Consider the following 22,012-nt stretch of genomic DNA (forward strand, 5'->3'; position numbering starts at 1 on the left):
GTTTCTGGTCTGGCATACTTTACAAACAAATCTAAAACCAAACTGTTTGGTTATTATAATCGCTCATATGATATGTTCTAAATGCTTGTGAATGGTTCAGCTATGAATAATTTGTAATTATAAATCATAATGTTATAACGTGATCTTCCTGTCAAATGACAGACTTGTATCATAATGTATGGTGCATATTTCCTATCATTTAGTCTGCTTAAACTACACCCCTTTCTTACAATCATTTGCAAGCTTGTATTCTGATCTTCCTCTATTTGTGAGTGCAACAGTCAAAATCTAATCAACAACTGATTGATAGAACGAAGTCCCTGGTCATTTGGTTTTGTTTTTCATTTCAAACGCAAGTAAAGATCTATAGCTACTTGCTTTTCATTGCGACATTAAATTGTAAAAAAGTATATCAATAATTAAACTGAAATATTATACGAGAGAACTAAAAGCATGTCGGAGCCCAAATCACCAAGTACTGATAGAATGGAATTTGTTTTCTGAATTCAGGTGGGATTGGAATCTCTGTTACTATAAAGCAGGTTGGTCTGTTGTTTAAACGTGGGCGGTACATTTATTTATAAATGTTTGTATATAATTAAGAGAAGGAATTAAATTGTGACCTACTACTACATTGGCCTTTCTGAGCAGTTTCCGGGATCGGGCTCTCCTTATTGATTTAATTAGCTTTTTATGTTGGATGGGATGCCAGCAGGCAGTGGAACGACCAACTGTTATTTCACTCAGAATCTTGGCAAAAGGTCTAAATTCATAATGAAAGTGCACCAGGCTGCACAACAAGAAAATTAGCTTACGGTATTCACCAAAGGTCAAAATAAATTAGAAGAAATGTTATCAAAAATATCAACAGACATTCCTATCTGGGCGGGACTAGATTTCAGTGGTGTAGCATGAGCTTCATGGAACATTTAGCAGGCAAATTATGTAACAATATTTACATAAATCTCAAATCTCAGTCAGTGACTATCCTGAGTAGGAAAAGTATCTTGTATCATTAAAAGTTACCTTTTATATGTTTTGAAAATAAAAATCAAATCAAAGGAATTGTTGATAAAAGCATAGTGATTTGGTATATAGATGTTGATACATGAACAGAAGACACTGCAGAAGTCACACAATATTTTATTCTAGCTCGTGCTCTCCCTCTTGAGAATCCAGCCCAATGCTGCTGGCAAATGTCAGGAGTTGTGGTGGAATGTCAGCAGTCATGGTCTGGCTCCATCACATCTCCTCAACCGAATGGACAGGACGTGCTCGCAGGTCTGGCCCTGCAGCAGGCTCCTAACTTTAATTAAAAAGGGCTTTAGGATGTGTGCCAGAGACTTTGGAGAGTCGCCTTCATCGATCACCCTCAACGTCTCATCTAGTTTTCCACACCTCCACAGCTATTGAATCATCTTTGTACTCACTTTTTATTTTATTTTTTTCAACACTCATCGTCAATGGACGATGGAGTGATGTTTTTCCTGTTTGAGTATGACTAACTAGGTAGGATGAGGGAAGCAGCAGTTGCCTGCAGGCTTTGCACTGACCTTTGCCTGGATGCACTTTGTCATGAGTGTGGATGAGCCACCCACAGGGATGGAGGCTCACGATTGCTCCCTCCCTCCGCCTGCAGACTTTCCCGTTGTAGAAGGAGAGCGGAGGCCCTCTGTACCTGCGCTTGCGATCAAATGCAAGAGGTCTGTGGCTCAGGCGACAATGGATGTGAGTAGGGGCTTTCAGTTAAATCCTAGGAAATCCAGGTCCGCAGAATGAAGGTCTCAACATGCCTAATGTCATCTACATTTATGTGAAATCAACGCCAGTGGCTGCCACTTCTTGCTTGTGTAATATCGGATAACATTCAAGAATGAGGAAATCAGCAGATGGTACTGCAACTGAGAGAGTGAGAGTGAATAAAAGAATGATGAGCCCATACTCTGAGCGTTAAGAATTAGTCTGGAGTAGAAAATTCCTAGTCAATTACTTAAAAGTCTCCGACTTTGCTTCTTCTGTGGCAGTCTACCAAAAGAATGTGCAGAGCTCTACTCAAATGGAGTTATGGTTTGTTTTTTATATCTGGCAGCCTGTCAGTCATCTTACTTTAAAATCAGTTTTGCCCAGGCAATCCAGAGCCATGTAACTCCATTAAACAGGAGAGCAGGTACAAAAATAGCCTAATCTAATAGGCCTGGTGCGCTCTGCCTTCATAAGACTGAACCTCTGATTTCTGTCTGCTGCTTCTTTATCATAGACAGGAGACAATGCTGTTCAAAGTGTACTAGTTACAGGTACTTGTATTAAACTTTTACATCCATGCTTTTAATTTTGGATATTATAAGCCATTTGTGTCCAGGGATTTCTACACTGGCCTTATTAGACTTCTCTGGCATCTAACTATCCAGCAAGTTAAACAGTGATTCAAAAAAACCCAGCCAGAGACATCAAGTTGTTCCGGAAGTGTATGTGTGACGAGTGAGGCGGGGCCGTGGGAAAGGAACGAGGCCGGTGGAGTAATTGGAAATGAACGACACCTGCGGCACTCAGCGGTCTCGAGTCCCACGGAGGAGCTCTGGAAGGATAAAAAGGAGGAGTTATGATAGTGAAGGCAGTCGTCCACGAGGGTCTGTCGTGCTGTTTTGTGTTTATTTTATCATAAAAGTTTTATTTAAATGTCCGCCGGTTCCCGCCTCCTCCTTCCCGTTATTATGAACGTTTTGACTTTATTACATTGGTGCCTAAACCCGGGAGGAAGGAGGGATGCGCTGCCGAAGATCCCTCGCCGCTGTGGTGAATCCGAGGGCCATCGAGCATGGTGGAGCAGTCTGCCGCCGTGGACGATCCAGGCGGTGGGGTGGAGTGAGTTGCCGGGGGGACGGACAAGCTTACTGACGGCCGCCTGAGACGTGGAGGGACGGCTGCCATCCGTGAGGGTGTGGAGGTGTCGCTACCGTTTGCTAGGAGGCTGGAGCCTGCTGCCACCTCCATAATGGGGAGAAGCAGGGAACGGGGGACTCCTGCAGGCTGCCTGAAGCCGGAGGAGCTGGTTTTCAAAAGACAAGTTGCTGTCTAATATACTGTAACACCCAGCTTTTTGACTGTAGAGGAAGTAACAGTAAATCTGTCTAGTTGCAAACTGTAGTCTACTAGATTCTGTGTACTGTTTTTTGGTCCAATAAGTAATATCTCTGTCTTATTCGAATTTAATAGTAGGTGACATTTTTCTTGACTCCAACAAAAGTATATTAGGCCAGTAAATGCAATTCCTAATGCATCATTTGTATTATCAATGTGAATATTAAAATCTTAGATGATTAGCGGTTTATCAATGGTAACCAAAAGGTCTGAGAGGAAATCTGCTAATTTTTTTTAGGAATTCTGTACATGGTCCTGGTGGTCTATACCCAGTAGCCAGAGCAAGAGATACAATAGATTTATTTTGCATATCTGACAGTGTAACATTAAGCAGAAGTAATCCTAATGAGTTAAATCTGTATCCTGTTTTTTGGGTTACATTGAGAATATCACTATACATTGTTGCAACACCTCCGCCACGACCAGTTTGGTGGAGTGGACTCATTTAGACCAATATAATCATTTGGTTTTAGCCAGGTTTCAGTCAAGCAGAGTACATCAAAAATATTATCTGTTATCATTTCATTTACAATAACTGCTTTGGGTGTGAATGATCTAATGGTTATGAGCCCAAACTTTAAAAATAGTTTTTTGTTCATTTATTTAACATTTTTCTGGTTTAATCACGATAATATTTTTTCTAAATCTTACATTAAATGTATATTTTGAGCCCACTTTTCGGGGAACCGACAGATTGGACAGCGTGAGTACTTATATCATTTAAGCGGGTAGAACAAAAGTCATCATAGTAGTAATTTGAATTGGCTTACTAGTCATATGGAGCGAAGTGTCCTGGAGATGTTGTCCGAAAGGAGTTCCACTCCGACTGCCAGGGTGCAGGCCATCACCGTGAAAAAGCCAAGGACGCTCCCAGAAAAGATTCCAATTATTAACAATAGCAGTTTCTGTTCTTTACACCATGACAATAACCATTTGTTTAAGGCAAAGCGTCTCATTCAGGCACCTGAAGTCCCTCTTCAGTGTCTCCGTCTGCCGCAGCGTGGTGTCGTTAACCCTGGAGTGAAGCACGACCGCTCTGGGCCTCTTGTCGGCCTTCAGGATTGCGGATATCTGCGCAGAAACATCGAGAACACGAGCACCAGGGAAACAGTGAGTGTGCACCTTATCTTCGGCTAGCGTAGCATGAACGTGTCGGTCGATGGAGTCTCCAATGATCACAGCGTCACAATCCATCTTACAGAGGGGAGCGAATCGGTTCCAGGAGAAGTCGTCGCCCGGGGCCTGGCTTGCGTCCTCCACTGTGGATGCACCCAGTGGTTTCCTGGCGCTGGAGTAAAGGACATCTCTGAAGATCGCGTCCTGGGTGCACCGGCCCTGTGCAGAGAAACACACAGAGTAGGAGTTATGGAAATGTTAGAAGCATGCGGCATACTTACACCGGACTAGTGAGCATCAGCACGGGAGGTTTCCAGAGTGGCTCTCCGCTCTCTCAGCTGGGCCTGCCTCACCTCCAGGTCGCAAATGTGTCCTCACCTGCACTCAAAGGTAGACATACATCTGCCATTAAAGCAAGTAACAGTGAGTAAAGCAATGGTAATGTGTGTGAATAGAGTATTAGCAATGCAAGTGGGATTAGCGGCAACCATGGCGATGCTAACGGGCTATAAGCTAAATAGCAGACTCGGGAAAACAAAATAAAACTAGTGATAACGGCGCTCTGATTTGTTTTTGTTATAGAATACGAGAGGATATATTCACACATTATAGAAACGAAAAGGATGGTGTATAAAATAGATTTTTAAGATAAAATATAGTCGGTTCAAAAATTACGTGACGGAGCTCAAACTCAATACACACGGCAGCAACAAACAGGACGCGATGTACGCCATTGTTTCCTTAGACATTGTTTTTCCTAGCAGATTTCCTAGTGTCATGTTTTGTTTTCCAACTTGTGTTTCAAACTCCCTTCTTTCTTCTTCATAGCTTTTACAATCTAATAAAAGATGTTTTACTCTCTCTTGTGCGTTTCAGTGATTTGCAGTAATACTTGAACTTCCTGCTTCCTGAACTATGTGACTGCTTTTCAGAATTAAAGTCCTCACTTGAGTAGACATTTTCAAAATAATAAATTTAAAGAAAAATCTAAATCAATTCAGTCCTGCACAGTTTCATTGTTTGATTGTTTTTATTTTATACCGTGGATTGACTTAATTTTGTAGCTCAAGGGATGCATTTGCAAGCATCTTCTTGAAGGTTAAAGGCATCGTTAACCAGAAATGAAAACTCATTCTTGTGTTGTTTCCAGTCTTGTATTACTTACTATCTTCTTCAGAATAAGAGAGCAAGTATTTGGAAGAATTTTTTTTATAGATATATAATGGTCAGATTGACTTTAATTTTCTCAACAAAAATGTATCTTTTGTATCATTATGTGGATGAGTAAGTGATGACAGAATTTTCATCCTTTTAAGATTCTAAGCACCTCCTTTTGGATCACAGTGTCCCCTTTCCCATTGCGTGCTTCATACATTCCCTACAGATGCACAAGGGTCCAATTACTGAGTTCGCTCAAGCTAGACGCTCTTTGCCACTGGAGGTCATGTCTTTGGGGCAGCCATCATTTCTCGGTAAACACACACACAGCATGTGTTGGGCCATCTGAGACTAAGGAGTCTTCTGAGGACAGACCTTTCTTCAAGGCAGACAGTTCACTCATTATCAAACATTAGTCATTTTGCTCTTTCTCTAAGTTATCAGACAGAGAGCATAAGCAGAAGACACAGAGAAGCCTCTACAAACAAACAAATTCTGTTGAAATAATAATCAGTCGGAAATGTACTTGCTGTATGGTGTCTTGATGTAAGCATTAAAGATGTGTAATCAACCAGTATACCTCCTCTTGTAGGTGTTTTTAAAAATGAACAAGTCTACTTTGATATTTAAATAAGGTCACTGAGGTGATCTTCGTTTAGACATGCTCCCTTGCCCTGAAGCTTTCTGCCTTCTCTAGAATGTATTTTGATTTCTGGTTGTGTCGTAGTTCATCAGTAAAGAATCTGACTTGGTAATCAATACAAGAGTTACCTTCTTCTTTGAATTATTTCCGCAGTTATACGTTTGCGTTTCTTCCGTCCATTCTAAATAGTGAGGCTTGGGTGCATCAATCAGGATGATAAACGGTAAGAGAGAAGCCCATATGAAGTTGCTGATGCATTGGTCTCGACCCAAGGGACAATTATTTAGTGATTTATACTCTGACGCTCCTGGCTAGTACCTCACTCCCTTTAATTAATGGGAGGTTTGTGAAAATAATGAGAAATAATAGAGAGCAATGTGTGTAGTATTTCTTCTGTGTAACAGAGTCACAGTGTTCCACTGCTTTTTTCCATTGGAATAATGCTGATTCTTGTGCTGGAGCCAGTGCTCAGCTGGTAAGAATGGGGAACCCAAAACTGACCCTCATTTTCACTAACCTTCTTAACTATGATCTACCACATCAAGTTTAATGTTTTATTTGGCGTATCTGTGATATCCAGCTGATTTTGATGCAATGGGTAAGAATATATGAGAGCAAAGTCTATACAAACGTATAATAATATAAAAACCATTTAAAAGTTTGGAGGTCAGTAAGATTTTTTTCGTCTTTAAATAAATCTATGCTTTTCATCAGAGACCCATTTAATTAATCAAAGGTTGACAAACAAAGACTTGCATTGTATCAGAAATATTATATTTCAAATAGATGTTATGAATTTAATTTTTTAAATTTTTTAATTACTGAAAAATATTGATCATGGTTTCCACAAAAATACTAAGTAGCACAAGACTTTTCACCCTTGACAATGTAAAGACAAGTTTCTTGAGTACCAAATCCGTATATAAGAATGGTTACTAAGGAAATCACTTCGACTGGAGTAATGACTGCTAAAAATGTTACTTGTATAGAAGCTTACATTAAAAAATAGTAAAATAAAGTTATTTCACATTGTAACAATATTTTACAATATTACGCAATTTTTATCAAACAAATGGCAGGCTTGATTACGCATAGAAGAGTTATTACAAAAACAGTATTTTAGCTGCTAATGTAAGCCGTTACATGAACAGAATTTGAGACTCACATTTATTAATAAATGTAGTTGCCAATCTCAAATACTGACTGTCAACAGGCAGAGTTTCAGAACAGATACATCTGAATCTGAGGCTCAATTCTCAAAGGTATTTTGAAAGAAAAGCAAACAGAACGAAAGAGACAGTGAGGTATGCGATTATGGAAAGCAAGAAATGAAGATCTAGAGGAAGGGAGAGTGAGAGAGAAGAAGCAGTAGCCCTGTGTGCTCATGAGGGCAGTGAACTTGTTAATTAGCCTTCTCCTGTGCATTTTTATAAGTACCATTAAAACTGCTCACTAAAGCAAGGTGCCACTATTAGTTCCCATCCAGAGAAAACTCATCCAAACTTTAAAGTGGTGGGAAAGGTAGAGCAGCCTGAAGCACTAATATGTTTCTGGATGAGACAGCTGTGTAATGGTCCAAATAAAGCGCCTCTCGGATATGGAATGATAAATGGAGTAGAGCAGAATGCTGCAGGCTTGTGATTGGGCATTGTACTGGTATAAGAGACCAGTATATGAGAGTGATAAAAATATTGTTCTCTACATTAGGGACAGGTCCAACAACTGACTAACTAGTGAAGCTGTCTTTTCTAACTGTTAATGGTGCTCTGTGAATTTGTATCTTAAAATTTATTTTTGCTAAAGTCATCAAAGCACCACTTTTATGACAAATTTTATAACGCTTGTGATCTTGCCGTATATCAAGATTTCAGAAATACTTTATAAATTTTGGTCTATGTACACAGGTGTCTTTGGGCATCTGACTGTTTTGTGTTGAGTTTTTATTAATCTTTATTTTTTTGCAATGAGCACTGTAATTTTTCATTAGTGTAAGATAAAATGAGAACCCTGCATTCTGTTGTTCTTCATCTAGCTGTTTCAGGGCTTCCTTAAGACTCACTAGTAGTTGCAGTTTTGCGCATCCCTATCCTGCATATCCTCTTTCTTCATTTATTGTTATTTGATCTGCAGTCTTTTTAACACTTTGTCTCTCTTCCAGTGGCTCCCTCCACGGTATCCCCAATAACACCATGGAGGAAAGAGATGGAGATCTTGGTACTGGGGACAGTAAGCTGTGCATCTGTGGTCTTCCTCCTCCTGACTGCCATCATTTGCTACAAGGCCATCAAGAGGTGATTTCAGTATTTTTCAATATTTTATGTATTTAATTTATGCATTTCATTCTGTCTCTTGTATTGGTTGATTTTACTTGTCTTCATTTTCAGAACCACATTTAAAATAGCAAAAACTGAAGTTAGTAAAATGTGAGAATTGTGTAATTTTTTAGCGTTTTACACTTTGATATAAATTTGGCCATGTAATATTAAAGGGTCAGCATTTTGGGCATTAGAGGTACGTTTTGGACATTGCCTTTGTTAATAATTCATTTATTTCTTGTGTGGAACAAGAGAAAATAATTTGAAGAAACCTTCAACTAGAGGAAAAAAACCCTTTTTTTAAATTATCTGTTATGTTCAAGAGAAGAAAGAAAATCATACAGGTTTGGAACTACATGAGGGTGAGTAAATTATGACAACATTTTCATTTCTGAGTGAGCTTTAGGTTGATGTTGACTTTTATTTTTAAAGCACCATACAAGCCTACAACTAAACAGAGAAAATTCCATTAGCGATTTATTTGTGTCAGTTTCATGCTTCTTTAATATAACAAGATGTCTTGACTGAAACATGAATTGTGATTTTTTATTTTTATTTTAGTTGAGATGTCACAATTCTGTCACCTTCCTACATTAGGAAAAACAATGACTATCATTTATGGTTACAAAAAAGAATGTGTTTTTCACTGATGGTGCAGTAGAAGACATAAGCCTTGCGTGGTGTGTCAGCCTTAAGCTGCTCTTTTGGTTTGGTACCAGTGACATGCTGTCAAGGGCACAATTGTGAGGCCAGTCAAATCAGCTGCAGACAGGGAAATGCCCTCAGACAGTCCAAATCACTCACACAGCGAAAAAGGAAAGAGGCTCCTAGAATGTCTTTGATACATCCAGGGCTAAACTATGACAATTCATAGATTTAGCGGATGTATTGCTATTTTGCATTTTTCTGTATCTTGTTTCTTTTATTTGTCTTCTAGGTAATCATAAAAGCTATCAGCTGCCAGGTTGGAGTCAGTAAGCAATTTTTTATTAAAGGAACAAACACTGACCTTAAATATATGCTATCACTATATCATTTTCTGCCGTAGCTTCATCCCTTTTATATTATTATTTATGAGCTATAGTATTAACTCACATTTTTGGCTGCATTCCATTTTGTGGAAACGTGAGAATGTTCTAAAATCCCATATAAAGCCAACACTGGCCATAAAGTAGGGTGACCATATGCACCGTTCATACGGGACACATCCCAGCCAGTATTTTAATATTGCCTAAAATATACAGGTTTTGGCTATTTGCACTGTGCAAGCTGATCGTTGTGTAACATTCAGGAGAGCTAGAAAGCGCAGAGCAGACTGCTCCTTATTTTTTTTTCGGATTTGTGCGCAGCGACGCTTCAAGTCAATCGAACGAACAAACACGTGCGCATATTTGCATCGCTTTGATCGCTCCCTCTAGATCTCACCTTCTCACACGCAGCCCCACGATTTGTCGATTTTGTACAATACCTGCATGTTATTGGTCAAACTGCTCTGGATGTTTTAGGCATTATTAAAATCCTGGCTGGGACGTGTCCCGTATGAACGGCGCATATGGTCACCCTACCATAAAGAGAAGAACATTTTAGTCAAAAGAGAGCCACTGATATACCATTTTTATCTGTGATAGTACAGCATGTCACTGAAACTTTTGTCTCCTCCTCATATTTGTTTAAACCTTTCTGATTTTTGGGAGCTGATTGTGAAGAATACAAAAGATAAATTATTTGCAAAAGTGAATTCCCACTTGGCTTAGGATATATCACTAGATGCCTCATCCTTGCTGGTATCATCAGCTGGTGTCCAACCATCCTCAAGCATTTCAATCTTTAACCACAACACTCCTAAATTGGTGGATCAACATAGGATGTATCATCAGGTTTCATCTATAAAGCATCTAATTGCTGGTTGCATTAGTAATTTCTGGCCCATAGGAGTCTCATGCAATTGATAACCAAGTTATTCCCATGACAAAAAGGAAGGAAGAAATTATGCAATACATTTCTGCAATATTGTTAAGTAATATTCACAAATGAAGAGTCAGCACACTGCAATTAACTGCAACCTTTTGTGCTTTATTACTTGTGATAAATGGTAACAGCATAATTAAAACATTAAAGACGCAGTTTCATTAATCATAGTTTTGTGAAAGGTGATTTATATCACAGTTGTTAAAACTGCATCCTAGCTGTATATTTTAGCATAACTGGAGTGTTTTATTGACTAATTGGCTTGCAGGACCAGAACTGATTGCCTCACCCTCCAAAAAACAGACTCCATGTGATAAGCATCAGTTGACTATATTTGGCCTGGTTTGTGTCATCCCGAAGCTACTCTCATTAAATTGAAACTATTCAGATTTTCCAGTGAAACTAGCGGAGGTGGATCCAATCTGTTAAAGTTAAAACATTCCAGTCTTCTGGAAATTAATCTTTTATTTATGAAAGCTGTGGAACATCCCCTCCTGGCTATTGAACGGGGACTTGTTATGAGCTCTGTTTTGGAATCATTTCACTTGGTGAATCCGTTTGTTACACATTGCCTCTTTTTAGCCTGAGAACTTGGTATAAGGAAGCCAACTCCCAAAGGAAAACCCAGCTGGCAGCTATTTCCCCACTAATGAGCTTGCCCAGTCTGCCAAAATGAAGATAGAGACATGTTTAATGCCTTCCTTTATATGCATGTGAACACATCATTTAGCTATGCCCAATGACCGATGCACCACAAATGGTGCTTCTTCAAACAGTTGCTAAAATGTCCCAGTGAAGGCTCTGATTATTACCCCAATCATTGCTTTATGGCTTCTGTATGCTGAAGCCTGGTGTGGCTCACTTATTGTAATGAGTTTAATGGAATTAGAGTCACTGGAGGGGAAAGCAAAAGCAGTTGAAAAGTTGCTCAGTGCATATAGTGAAGAAACGGTCTTAGAGGAGAGGAATGTGGTGCTTCGTGATTTTTGACCGCTGTAAACAAACGATAAAACATCCTGGTCATTGAACGGTAGTGTAATTATGATGACGAAGACTCTAAAGAAACACATTCAGAGCCCTCAGGATAAGATGGGCAAACATAACTTCAGTTTGTCTTTTTTTCCCACCCTCTTAGCTCTGCTGAACATGCAGCAGTTAAATGCTGGAATGCATAGTTAGTCAAAACATCCTATGCCTTTGTTGTGATTTCTAAAAGAGTACACCAGGTTTTCATAAATATGCTCTGGCTAAGCTCAGGCACTTAAACTTTAGAAGAAATGACAAGAATGTTTACAAGATGCCTAACTAACCTAAAATAATTGTTTAGTGTGGGATTGACAGTCAGATTGATGTTAATTGATATTTTAGTATCTTTAAGTATCTTTTAAATTTTGAAGACACAAACCAACTAATATCACAAACCCAACACACATTTGTACACATTTTAAAGGGATATTACAAAATAAATTGATAAATATTCCCCAAGAAAATATGCTATATTAAAAAGATTTTGATGGGATATTGGGGGGACACATGGGATTATGTTGCTTAATAAATTTGCCTGGTTTTGCCTCATATATATATATGCATTTAGCAGACGCTTTTATCCAAAGCGACTTACAGTGCATTCAGGCTATCAATTTTTACATATCATGTGTTCCCAGGGAAGCGAACCCCCAACCTTCCGCTTGCTTGCTTGCTAACGCAGTGCTCTACCAGTTGAGCTACAGATATATATATATATATATATATATATATATATATATATATATATATATATATATATATATATATATATATATATATATATATATATATATATATATTTGTTATCAATTCTAAGTTTGTTTAATTGTTATACTGTGATTACACATATGTAAGGGAAACAGGTCAATTTAGCTCAAAGGGAATCATTTAAGATTTTAAAGGGAATTTGAACAGAATCACTGTTTCACGGCTGATCACGCCCTGCGATTCACTGAATGAGCCATTTAACATCAAATCTGCAAAGAACGCTATAAGTGATGACTAAAAGCATGACTAGGAGCAAAAGCTAAATGCAGGTATGACTGATAGCAAAAGCTAAGAAGCAAAGCTAAAAGCTAAAAGCAAAATTTTATGGTGTCCTGAGTATTTAAACTGGCCTTTTGGCCAAACCTCAAATGTTGTCTTGACCAATTAGATCTTGTCTTTGCTCGGGTATCATAAATCATATATTATCTTATCAAGCATGTGGTCTGAATCTTCCCGCTCTTGCAGGGTATAATTTTGGACATGATTCCTATAACAAGAATATGATACATTTGACAAATAACTGATGGTCAGGAATGTTTCAAGCAAACAGATTCAAACACATACATACTAAACATGAATATGTATCCTTAAGCTATCCAATAGTTATTAAAAGACATACACAATAAGTGATTATAAACATGGTAGTCAAATGTGTGGGTTACAAATAAATGAGTATGGAGTTAAGCAGTCTTTTTGAGTTCATTTTGGTTCATTTTTACATCTATAAAAGACAGTTCCTGTGCCATTCTCTGACATAAAGATGTTCTGTGGAGACCAGAGGTTAAAAGGTCCCCTTACGAATTTCAGTGTGGTTCTGCTAGGTGGGGGGAAGTTAATCCAAGGATCTTGTTTCCGACTTGTGGCACTAGGAATTAGGTATGGGCATTTTCCGCAAATATCACATTCGAATATTTGAGCTCACAAAAAACGAATATTCGAATATTCATTTATTTAAATTAAGTTTAATGAGACAGATGTTATTTTTCAGCAACATTTATTGTTTCCGTCATTTTGAACAAGCTTACACACAATAAGCTTGAACATTACACATCGTGTTTTGTAGCTGAAAACCTTTAACAATGCGTGCAAACAAACAAAAGTACAGATTAAAAGCAAAAAAAAAAAAGTGAACAAAGAAAAAACGTAAAGCAGCCTGCAGCAATTAGGCTATTGAAGAACGCAGCCTACACTTAACTTTTAAACTTTTAAACTGTCAGCAAATCTTTTTTGCTTTTTTTAAATATTGTTTTACCTGTTCTTGTTAAGAAATATGGGCATGTGAACATGATCGGGGGAAAATCAACTCCTTAGTCTGTTAACAATAAGGCCGACTCACAAATAACGGTGTGCTAAGTGAATACGTTTTGTCTTTTCCGACGAGTGGGCTTTCCGTCATCGTTGGTGGCGGCTGCATCCGCACCACTCGCATGAAGGAAAATGTTCTGATATTGTTCAAAAAAGTTTTTTTTTCTTACTTCTCTCATGTTTTCATCGAAAAACCTGAGATGTTTGTGCCGAGGGTCTAGGGTAGACCGAGAAGAGGAGTTTTCACTGCATTCTCCAAGTTAGCGATGTTTATTCGTTGCTTGAGAGATGCCGCAACAATGTTCTTTAATTCGGTCACTTTCTGTGATTATCCACGGCATATTTGAAGTACTGTAGAAGACCGCAGTTCTTAGGGGCCATTCACATATTGTGTCTATTTCGTTATTTCCAATTTATGCACGCTCATAATGGAAGCGACGCCGTCGCGATGCACACGTGGCGCGAAGCGCACGTTTTTTCCAGGCGCGTTCGCACCGCATCGAGTTACAGACATCTCAACTTTTCAGAATGCCACAACCATAGCGGTATATGGATTGCCATTTTGAAATAAATTTAGTAGCAGGAGAGTTACTGCAAGTGATTTTTAGTGCTGCAAATCAATTTATCCTTTGCTGAAATTTCCGCGTCTTCATGGAGAGAGCGCATCATTGTTGCTTAGCAACAGCAGATGCTCCAGGGGCGCAACTGCCCGAGCGCTTTGGAAAGAAGGAGAAAGCGACACGCCTAGCGTTTTCTACGCGTTTTTAGGCAATTAAATATTCTAGTTTATATTAGGTAATTAAATATTCTAGTTTATTACATAACAGTTGTACAGCATCATTTAACTTATACTTATCCTGCAGTCATATGGAAACAATCTCAGCAATCTTATTTTGAGAGAAAATGAATACATTCTGGTGCCTATTCCAAGGAGCCAGGTTATAAAATATTTAGCTTTACCTGTAATCTTTTGTGTAGCTCTCTGCCATGCGTGTACTACACATCATGTATTATTAAGGACCCAGGCCCACATTTGGAGGTGAGGGATGTGTTTTTTTATGTTTTGCAGTGATATTTCAGGCTTCTTTTCAATGAAAAATGACTAGCTGAACCACTGAGGATCCAACCCTGTGTTTACCAAACAAGAAACCTTGAGTGTTATATGAGTAAATGTAAACATGTAGACTGTTTATGTACATTCTAGGGATATGCCGGTATCAGATTTTCCTGTTGCGATTCATTGGTAATGCTTTTTATCACGGTAACGGTATTATCATGGTATTACAATTTAGTTTTTAAAAAGTGATCATCTAGTATAACAGGTTACATAACTTTGTCTTATGACAAAAATAACAGAACATTTAAATACAATAAAGCAATACAGAAAAATAGATAAAGTTAAAAGTTTTACACAGATTAAAGTGCAAAAGAACAATAAAGACCCATAGGTATCACTTTGCAATAAGATCTCTTTAGTTCACCTTAGTAAACACAATAGATCCATTATTGATATTCAGTGAAAGTTTGATCATTGCCCATTTGGTAACACAAACAGTACAAATAGCTTGTGAAAAAACACATTGTCTATATGACCCTTTCATGGAAGCAGAATATCGCTGTGGAGATATTGCTAAACTTGTATGTTTTCATATCATCATCAGCACTTTTTCCGCCATCAGTGAGCGTGCACAGGGTTGCCAGATTGCACCAATTAAATAAAACACAGTGCAGAAAGTGTATCCTTAAAGGAGAAAAGCTCTGTTTTGGGGCCACAAGCATGAACGCTAGTGAAGACTTGTTAGTAATGCAAGATAAAAATGCCAAATTAAAAACACGTTTCAGGATAAATAGGGAGCTGGCCAATATTGTGACGATTATTTCTAATTAAATGAGAAAGGTGGATATTGTTATCGAGATTAAAATACGATTAATCGTGCAGCCCTAAGAGAACAGCTCATACAAGTTATCGCTTGTTTTTCTAACTTCAGCTGTTCTTTAGAACTTATCCTTCCTGATCAGCATTTATTTTAGCCCGAGAGACATTTTTGGCCCACATTTTCCCCTTAGGATTTATGTGTCGATCTCAGAGGAGAGGTCACACATGACTGAGGCAGCCAAACAGTGTGCTGAAATGTCTGGGGAATGGCCACGAGGACCTCTCAGGTGCTGCTGTCCATCAGTGAGAAAAGGTGGTAGAGAGCAGAAACAGAGCGAGAGAAAATGTGCAAGCGAGCAGGCTCAGTGCTGATTCAGGGGAAAGATAAAGGAGTTTTTGGCTTCCCGTCCTGGCACGTTACATAAGCTTAGTGCTGGAGTCCACAGAGAAATGGGCGACTGTCAGGGCATCTGCACACGGTGCAGTAGAGCAACACGACTCGAGGGACATTCGCACAACTGCTGGAGTCCATGAGCCTTTAGCAGGTTGGAGGGGGGACTGAAACAAGCTCTCAGTGGAAAACTACCGTTTAGCTGAAAAAGCATAAACGGTAGTTTTATGCAGTGGACTTCCAGACAGGATGTACGTGAATTGAGAAGACTGGGATAATGTGATCAATCCAAATGGCCTTATTTGCTTAAATAATCTGACTATTCAGTATGGATTCTGCGGTTTCCATTTGTATCAAAGTGTTCTTTATTTTGTCCAGCTGTTAAGCATCTCAAATAGACAAAGACCAGTCCTTAAGTGACCCTGCCCTACAGTGCAGCTCTACAGCTCTTCTTTTATTTATAATATGCTTCTATAAACTTTGTGTTTAGTTAAGCTAATTATCTTTTATTTAATGTTATATCAAAGATAATGTAACCGTTATTTCTCCCTGTGTGTTGACTTCTGAAAGGAAGGATGTTCCCTTTGCATTTTTTTTCTTGTTGTCCTCCTCCTTTCCCACTCCACCCCTCTAAAATCAGATGAGGCAGAGTCTTTTCCCTTGTGTAAATCATGCAAAGCAAGAGGATGTCTTTATAGGAAAGCCCTGCAGCCTGGGGCATCTTGTGACAGATGGCCCCTGCAGAGCTATGGGATTGTCTCATCAGTCCTGCCCAAGAGACAGAGACTGTGTTTATCACAACAGATGAGCGCTAGCTACCTCTGAACATTTAATCAATCTCGACAAGGAATTCAGTTGAAGGTATAGCTGTATTTGTAGCTCAAGGTTTGAAATTCTAGGTCTTATTTAGAAGCTGAAGAACAGGAACAAAGTCTATACTCATAATAATATGCTGTTTAATCAAACAACAGAAAAAAGGAAATATAATTTTGAGCGATGCACACAAAAATGAAATACCCTGTTATTTACTCACCTTCTTGTCATTTCAGACAATATATAGACTTTTTCTTCTGCAGGACACAAAAGAAGATATTTTGAAGAATTTTTCAACAGTTGTTTACTATGAAAGTCAACAAATTTGGACCATGTTTACTATGAGCTATCCTTCGAAACAGTTATATACTGCCATTAGAGAAATAGTTAGAGATTGGCAAGATTTTTGTGTGTTTGTTTGTTAGCAAGGCTGCATTTATTTGATCAAAAATACAGTACATACATTAATAATGTGAACAATTATTGCAATTCGAAAACTTTTCTGTAGTATTTTAATGTAATATTTACAGCAGTCTTGACTCCAAAGTCTACAGTGTCATATGATACTTCAGAAATCATTCTAATAATCTGATTTGGTGCTCGAGTAACATTATTATAAATGTCAAAAAATCTTTGATATATATTAACGAGGTCCAAAAACAAACATTTTACCATGTTTAAATGATGGATGTTGAAGCTGTAGCTTTGGCTCCACACACCAATGACATTTCATATGGGTCAGCTAAAACAAATGCTCTTTATCTTATCCTGTCTGCAAAAGCAGCCTTCATTCAACAAGTTGCAATCTCTTGTGTATTTCTCTGGAAGAAACGGGTCAATTTTAATGAGCTCAAGCCCTGTTTATGAAATTAGTCTTGTCCTCCAGACAGACCCCAGAGTGCTGCAGACAGTAGAGATGGGCTCTGTAAAGGTCAGGTTGTTTTCTTTCTCATGACCATTTATATTTTTCCTGACCTAATCATTAATGTGATGTGGAATCTCTCTTTCTGGTATTTACTGTTATTGTTGAAGCTTCTGGTGTGTTTACTGTAGAACTCAGTGACCACACACTTCTTATTCTTCTACTCTTATAAGTCAAATCCACATTTTTCTATTTCCACAAAATTCTAAGCCTTGAAGCCCAGACAACTCTGAGCTGAACAACTGCAACATTTGATAGAAATCAAAAAGGTCAAAAAATAATGTGAGTGCTCTGTGTACTAAAGTTGCTCCTTGTATTTGTTTAACAAAAATAAATAAAAGGGTCTTTGAATACTGTGTGTACTCTGAAAGTATTTGATTTCAGCTGCAGTCAATGTCTTTTGCATAGAACAATACAAAATAAATTGTGTAAATTGGATTATTATATTATTTTGTACACTAAGTATTTTGTAAAATCTTTTTTGAAATCTCTTCAGAAAATTTGAGGTCATCATAGGGTGACCCAAACATTTGAATGGTAATGTATATATTGTAGTTTTATATTCTATTGCTGTGCTGTTGAGCCATTCTCTAGTTATCAGTTTGATTTCCATGGTAACTGTCGTCTTGGTGGATTTCACTTAATTCGGATTTACTAAAAAAGGAAGCAGGCTAATGGTTTCTACGGAGGCATACTTCAGCACTTAGCCTTTGAGTTATATTAAGGCTGTCTTCAAATATTTATCAGGTATTGTTAAAAATCGATTTCACTATGGAGGTTCTGAATGGCATTTTTTACATAAACCAGGCGCTGAGCCCTATTGAACGAAAGTGTTGTTTTAGCAATGACATAGTAGTTTGGCATCAGGCTCCTCCATTAGCTTATTGAACATTGTTGATAACTGCTTTCAAGTGGCCCCTTTCTGTACAGCCTTACTTTGCAAAAGCTGAAGCATTACATATTCCCTAACTAATTCAAACTTTTACTGATATTCATTTTGGCATCTTACAAAATGTGCATGCCCAGCATCTATCTCTCAGCTCTCACCTCAGGCTCTCTATACCATTAAGTCAATATGTGACTGACATGATTTAACAAAATATCAACAGATTGGATCTGCGTGCTCCGCTGTTTGGGCAGCTCTGGATTTTAATGCAGTTATGAAGGCAATTGGCTGCAGTCAGATTGCATATTTCAAATCGTAATAAAGAACGGACAGGCCAGAGCGCATACCACAGCTTTTTAAGTCCAGCAGCCATTACGGCTTGCGGGAAGTCATTTAAACTGCGGAATAACTCACTTTGATGACCTGTGCTGCTGTTTATCAACCCAGACTTTGTTAGAGTCTCATGGAGCATCTAAAAGTGTTCACTGGGGCTTCCTGAAGCACTGATTGTAAGATAGAACAAATATGGTGCACAGAAAACAAGTACAATTTAGATTTAACCTGCTGTAAGTACTCTGTATTTTCCTTTCCTAGTTTTTCTGTTTGCCTTTGAGACATTGTATTTCTTTGAACTAAGCTCAAGCCTCTACAACCCGATCAATAGCATCCTCAGTCTGAACAAGAATAGTCGTTTGAAGCTTAATCTTTTTGTTCTCTTTTCCAGGAAACCCCTTCGAAAAGAAGAGAACGGCACAAGCCGAGGGGAGTATGCCATGAGCTCACGCTGTAAACAGCAGGTAGTGGAAACCAATAACACTGGAGTATAGTGGCCATGCTACAGCTGAACACTCTGTACCCTACAGCACCACCATCTCTGTTTGGGTTTATGAGATGGACGCAAGGTATATTATGAATTTAGGAATGGTAAACCTCATGGCTGCCCTTCTTGGGACATAAAATGGTTTAAAGAAAAGACAAAAGTGAATATGTAATGACTGATGTGTACAGGCAAGTATAAGCAGGTTTTTGAGGAGACATGGAAATTCTTAGCGATGTTGGCAGCTGCACGAGTATCACAAGACTCAACCTGGCGGCCCCCCGGGGCCCCTTTGAGGACAGTATACAACACCAACAATTAAATAAACGCATGCACTTTCTGTCGAATGCAATGATGTTTTAAAATTCCTGTCTTCTCTTGTCTTTATCTCTGTCTTTGCAGTGTTTCTCATTTAACATTAAGGGTCCTCTCACCTCATGTAGATTGTGTGAGTGTTTAATGGTTAAATGACTGCATTGGCCCCATTGTTTTGATACAATCAACAAAAGGGATCGGATGATCCTGTATTTTGTGCAGCAAAATATACAATGGAGAATAACAAGGGTTTTCCTTAATCACCCAGAAATTTATTGCGGTTTGTGTTACTATGCAATTGGAAAGGATTGAGTTCTTGAGGTGCATGTTTAGAATACAAAAAATACAAGGCTAGAGTTAGCATTGCTGATAATTAGCAGCTTGTAGTTTGATCGTAATATACATTTGCATTCAAATTTGTCTGATGGTGTAGCCCACATGTGAAAGAGATCGAATTATAAATACAGTAAAAAACAACAACAGGCATGATGGACTAGTTTTAGGAAAGGATTGATGAATAATTTCATGTTTTGGCTGATAAATAGCTGATATTAAAATCTGTACTATTTTGTCAAAAAATTAAATGCACCACAAACTGCAATGCCTGGATGCATAGACAACAGTATGTACAGTATGAAATATGGATAACTCTTTATTTTGAGATGAATAATTGATTGATTAGTTGAGATTTTAAAAATCATAACAGAGTATAGGAAAAGCACCCTTTAGGTATAGGAAAGCACCCTTTAGGAAACAGTGCTATTAAAGGGTAAATCATTGCCATGATGTTTTTAAGTTGGTTGTAGACAAAAGACATGACAAAACAAAGTGTTCACAATTGAATATCCATTATCTGCCAATAAATATCCAATATGTACACACATGCTTATTAAAAACTGACTCATGTTCTCTTATAAGAGATATGGTCCTGATATATGGTGCATCATTCTTTGACTAGTTTGGCTTTCTGTGTAACATTAATATGTACACAATATGATGGATGTGCAATATCGGTTTACCCTTTCACAATTAGTCATGATGTGTTCATGAAAGTGATCCATAATATTGCAATTCATAATATATATATATAAAAAAAAACAATGGGAAATATATAGATTTTACATTAGTCAGTCATTACATCAAATCAGTATGGTTAATACAGTAAAACAGAAAACAGTTATTTGGTTATTGATTCACATCAGCATTTGTTGTTCATCTCTTTGAAATCATTCTAGATTCACATCAAATCTCTTCTTGACCTTTTTTGGCAACTCATAAAAACTAGGATGTTACAAGCTTTTACAAAGATGGTTAAAGCTATTTTTAAACTCATTAATACTGTGATTTAAAAATGTATCAAGGTGATTCATCAAACAAGCTAAACTCTACATTTAGCTTGTATCACTTTAGATCCTCTCTATTGTTTCATTTATTTTCATTGGAACTGTATATTGAACGTGTCTAGATCCCCCCCCCCCACCTCTTTTTTATAAACAGGAGCTTGTTGTAGAAAACAGTGAGGCATTGCTCATGCATAGTAACACTGAACTATGAATCATACTGAGCAATGATGTTTACATAACATAAAAGCTTGTGTGAACAAATATCCCTCTTCATATTCTGTAAAACATCCTCACAAACTACTGTACAGTCATTCACCCGTTCAACAAGATACATGTGTATTATACTGTACATAATATACTGTATAAGGTACTCAGAAGTGTATTGCATGAATGTACATATCAATATTTGCCTTCTTGACAGTCTATTGTGTGTACAGAGTAAGAGAAAATGTTTATAGGGATAAGTATAAGTCGATGTGTCGTCAGAACAGATAAGTGTTATAGTTTGTCTGGAACAAGCCATTAATGTATATTTGAGTAATCAGAGGTTGTTGCACAATGTATGCATCACATACCAAAATGTAAAACTACTATATATTGTGCATTGAACTAATTTAATTGCAACTTGCTGACTTTTTTAGTTTTAAATAAAATTGTACTACTGAATCATATCTGGTGCCTTTTTATGTGCAAAAATCATTGGTCATCATTTAAATTTGCAGAGTAATTTAGTGGTTAGATTAGTGCACAGCTGTAAAAACTGTATATGTGCAGCTTTCTAATCAGAAAAATTGTCTATAAGTAGACTATAATATTTAAACACAGAATATGTTTATAAATCTGTTTTAATATGATTTCATTACTCTTGACACCTGATATCTTTAAGGCTTAGAAAGTTTTGCGCTTGTGTATGGTGAATAATTATATTCCATTAATTGCTATCTGAGATATAATTATCTCTACATAATTGTTGTACTAAAAATATCGTACCTAGCAACAACAAGGACTCATAAGACTAGTTTTAGAATACTCTCATTCTGTTGCATATATAAAAATTTGTTTTCTTTTAAAAGATGTATAATATTTATTTTGTTTAGTTTTTTTTTTTAACAAAGGTTAAGTAGAGACCGTAAAACCTCCATGTCAGGCAAGTAGGAGCATTGTGAAAGAGTTAAATTGGGAGAAATTGTGGGGAGAAAATGTTGTAATTTA

At 37.6% G+C, this 22,012-nt stretch overlaps 1 protein-coding gene across 3 annotated transcripts in view; it reads left to right on the top strand.

Moving 5' to 3' along the window:
• The window catches only part of LOC113077978 (proline-rich membrane anchor 1-like), a 30,013-nt gene extending 8,547 nt beyond the window's left edge, over positions 1–21,466 (top strand). For 2 of the 3 annotated variants that reach the window (XM_026250232.1, XM_026250233.1), the window contains exons 3-4: positions 8,214–8,346; positions 19,050–21,466. In XM_026250232.1, coding sequence (XP_026106017.1) covers positions 8,214–8,346; positions 19,050–19,152 — 236 coding nt within the window. In that variant the 3' untranslated portion in view covers positions 19,153–21,466. The remainder of the gene's footprint in view (positions 1–8,213; positions 8,347–19,049) is intronic. The other variant, XR_003281439.1, reaches the window with a different exon arrangement.
• Positions 21,467–22,012: the final 546 nt, after the last annotated feature.

The sequence above is a fragment of the Carassius auratus genome, unplaced genomic scaffold (assembly GCF_003368295.1).
Source record: "Carassius auratus strain Wakin unplaced genomic scaffold, ASM336829v1 scaf_tig00023679, whole genome shotgun sequence".
Taxonomy (NCBI): Eukaryota; Metazoa; Chordata; class Actinopteri; order Cypriniformes; family Cyprinidae; genus Carassius; species Carassius auratus.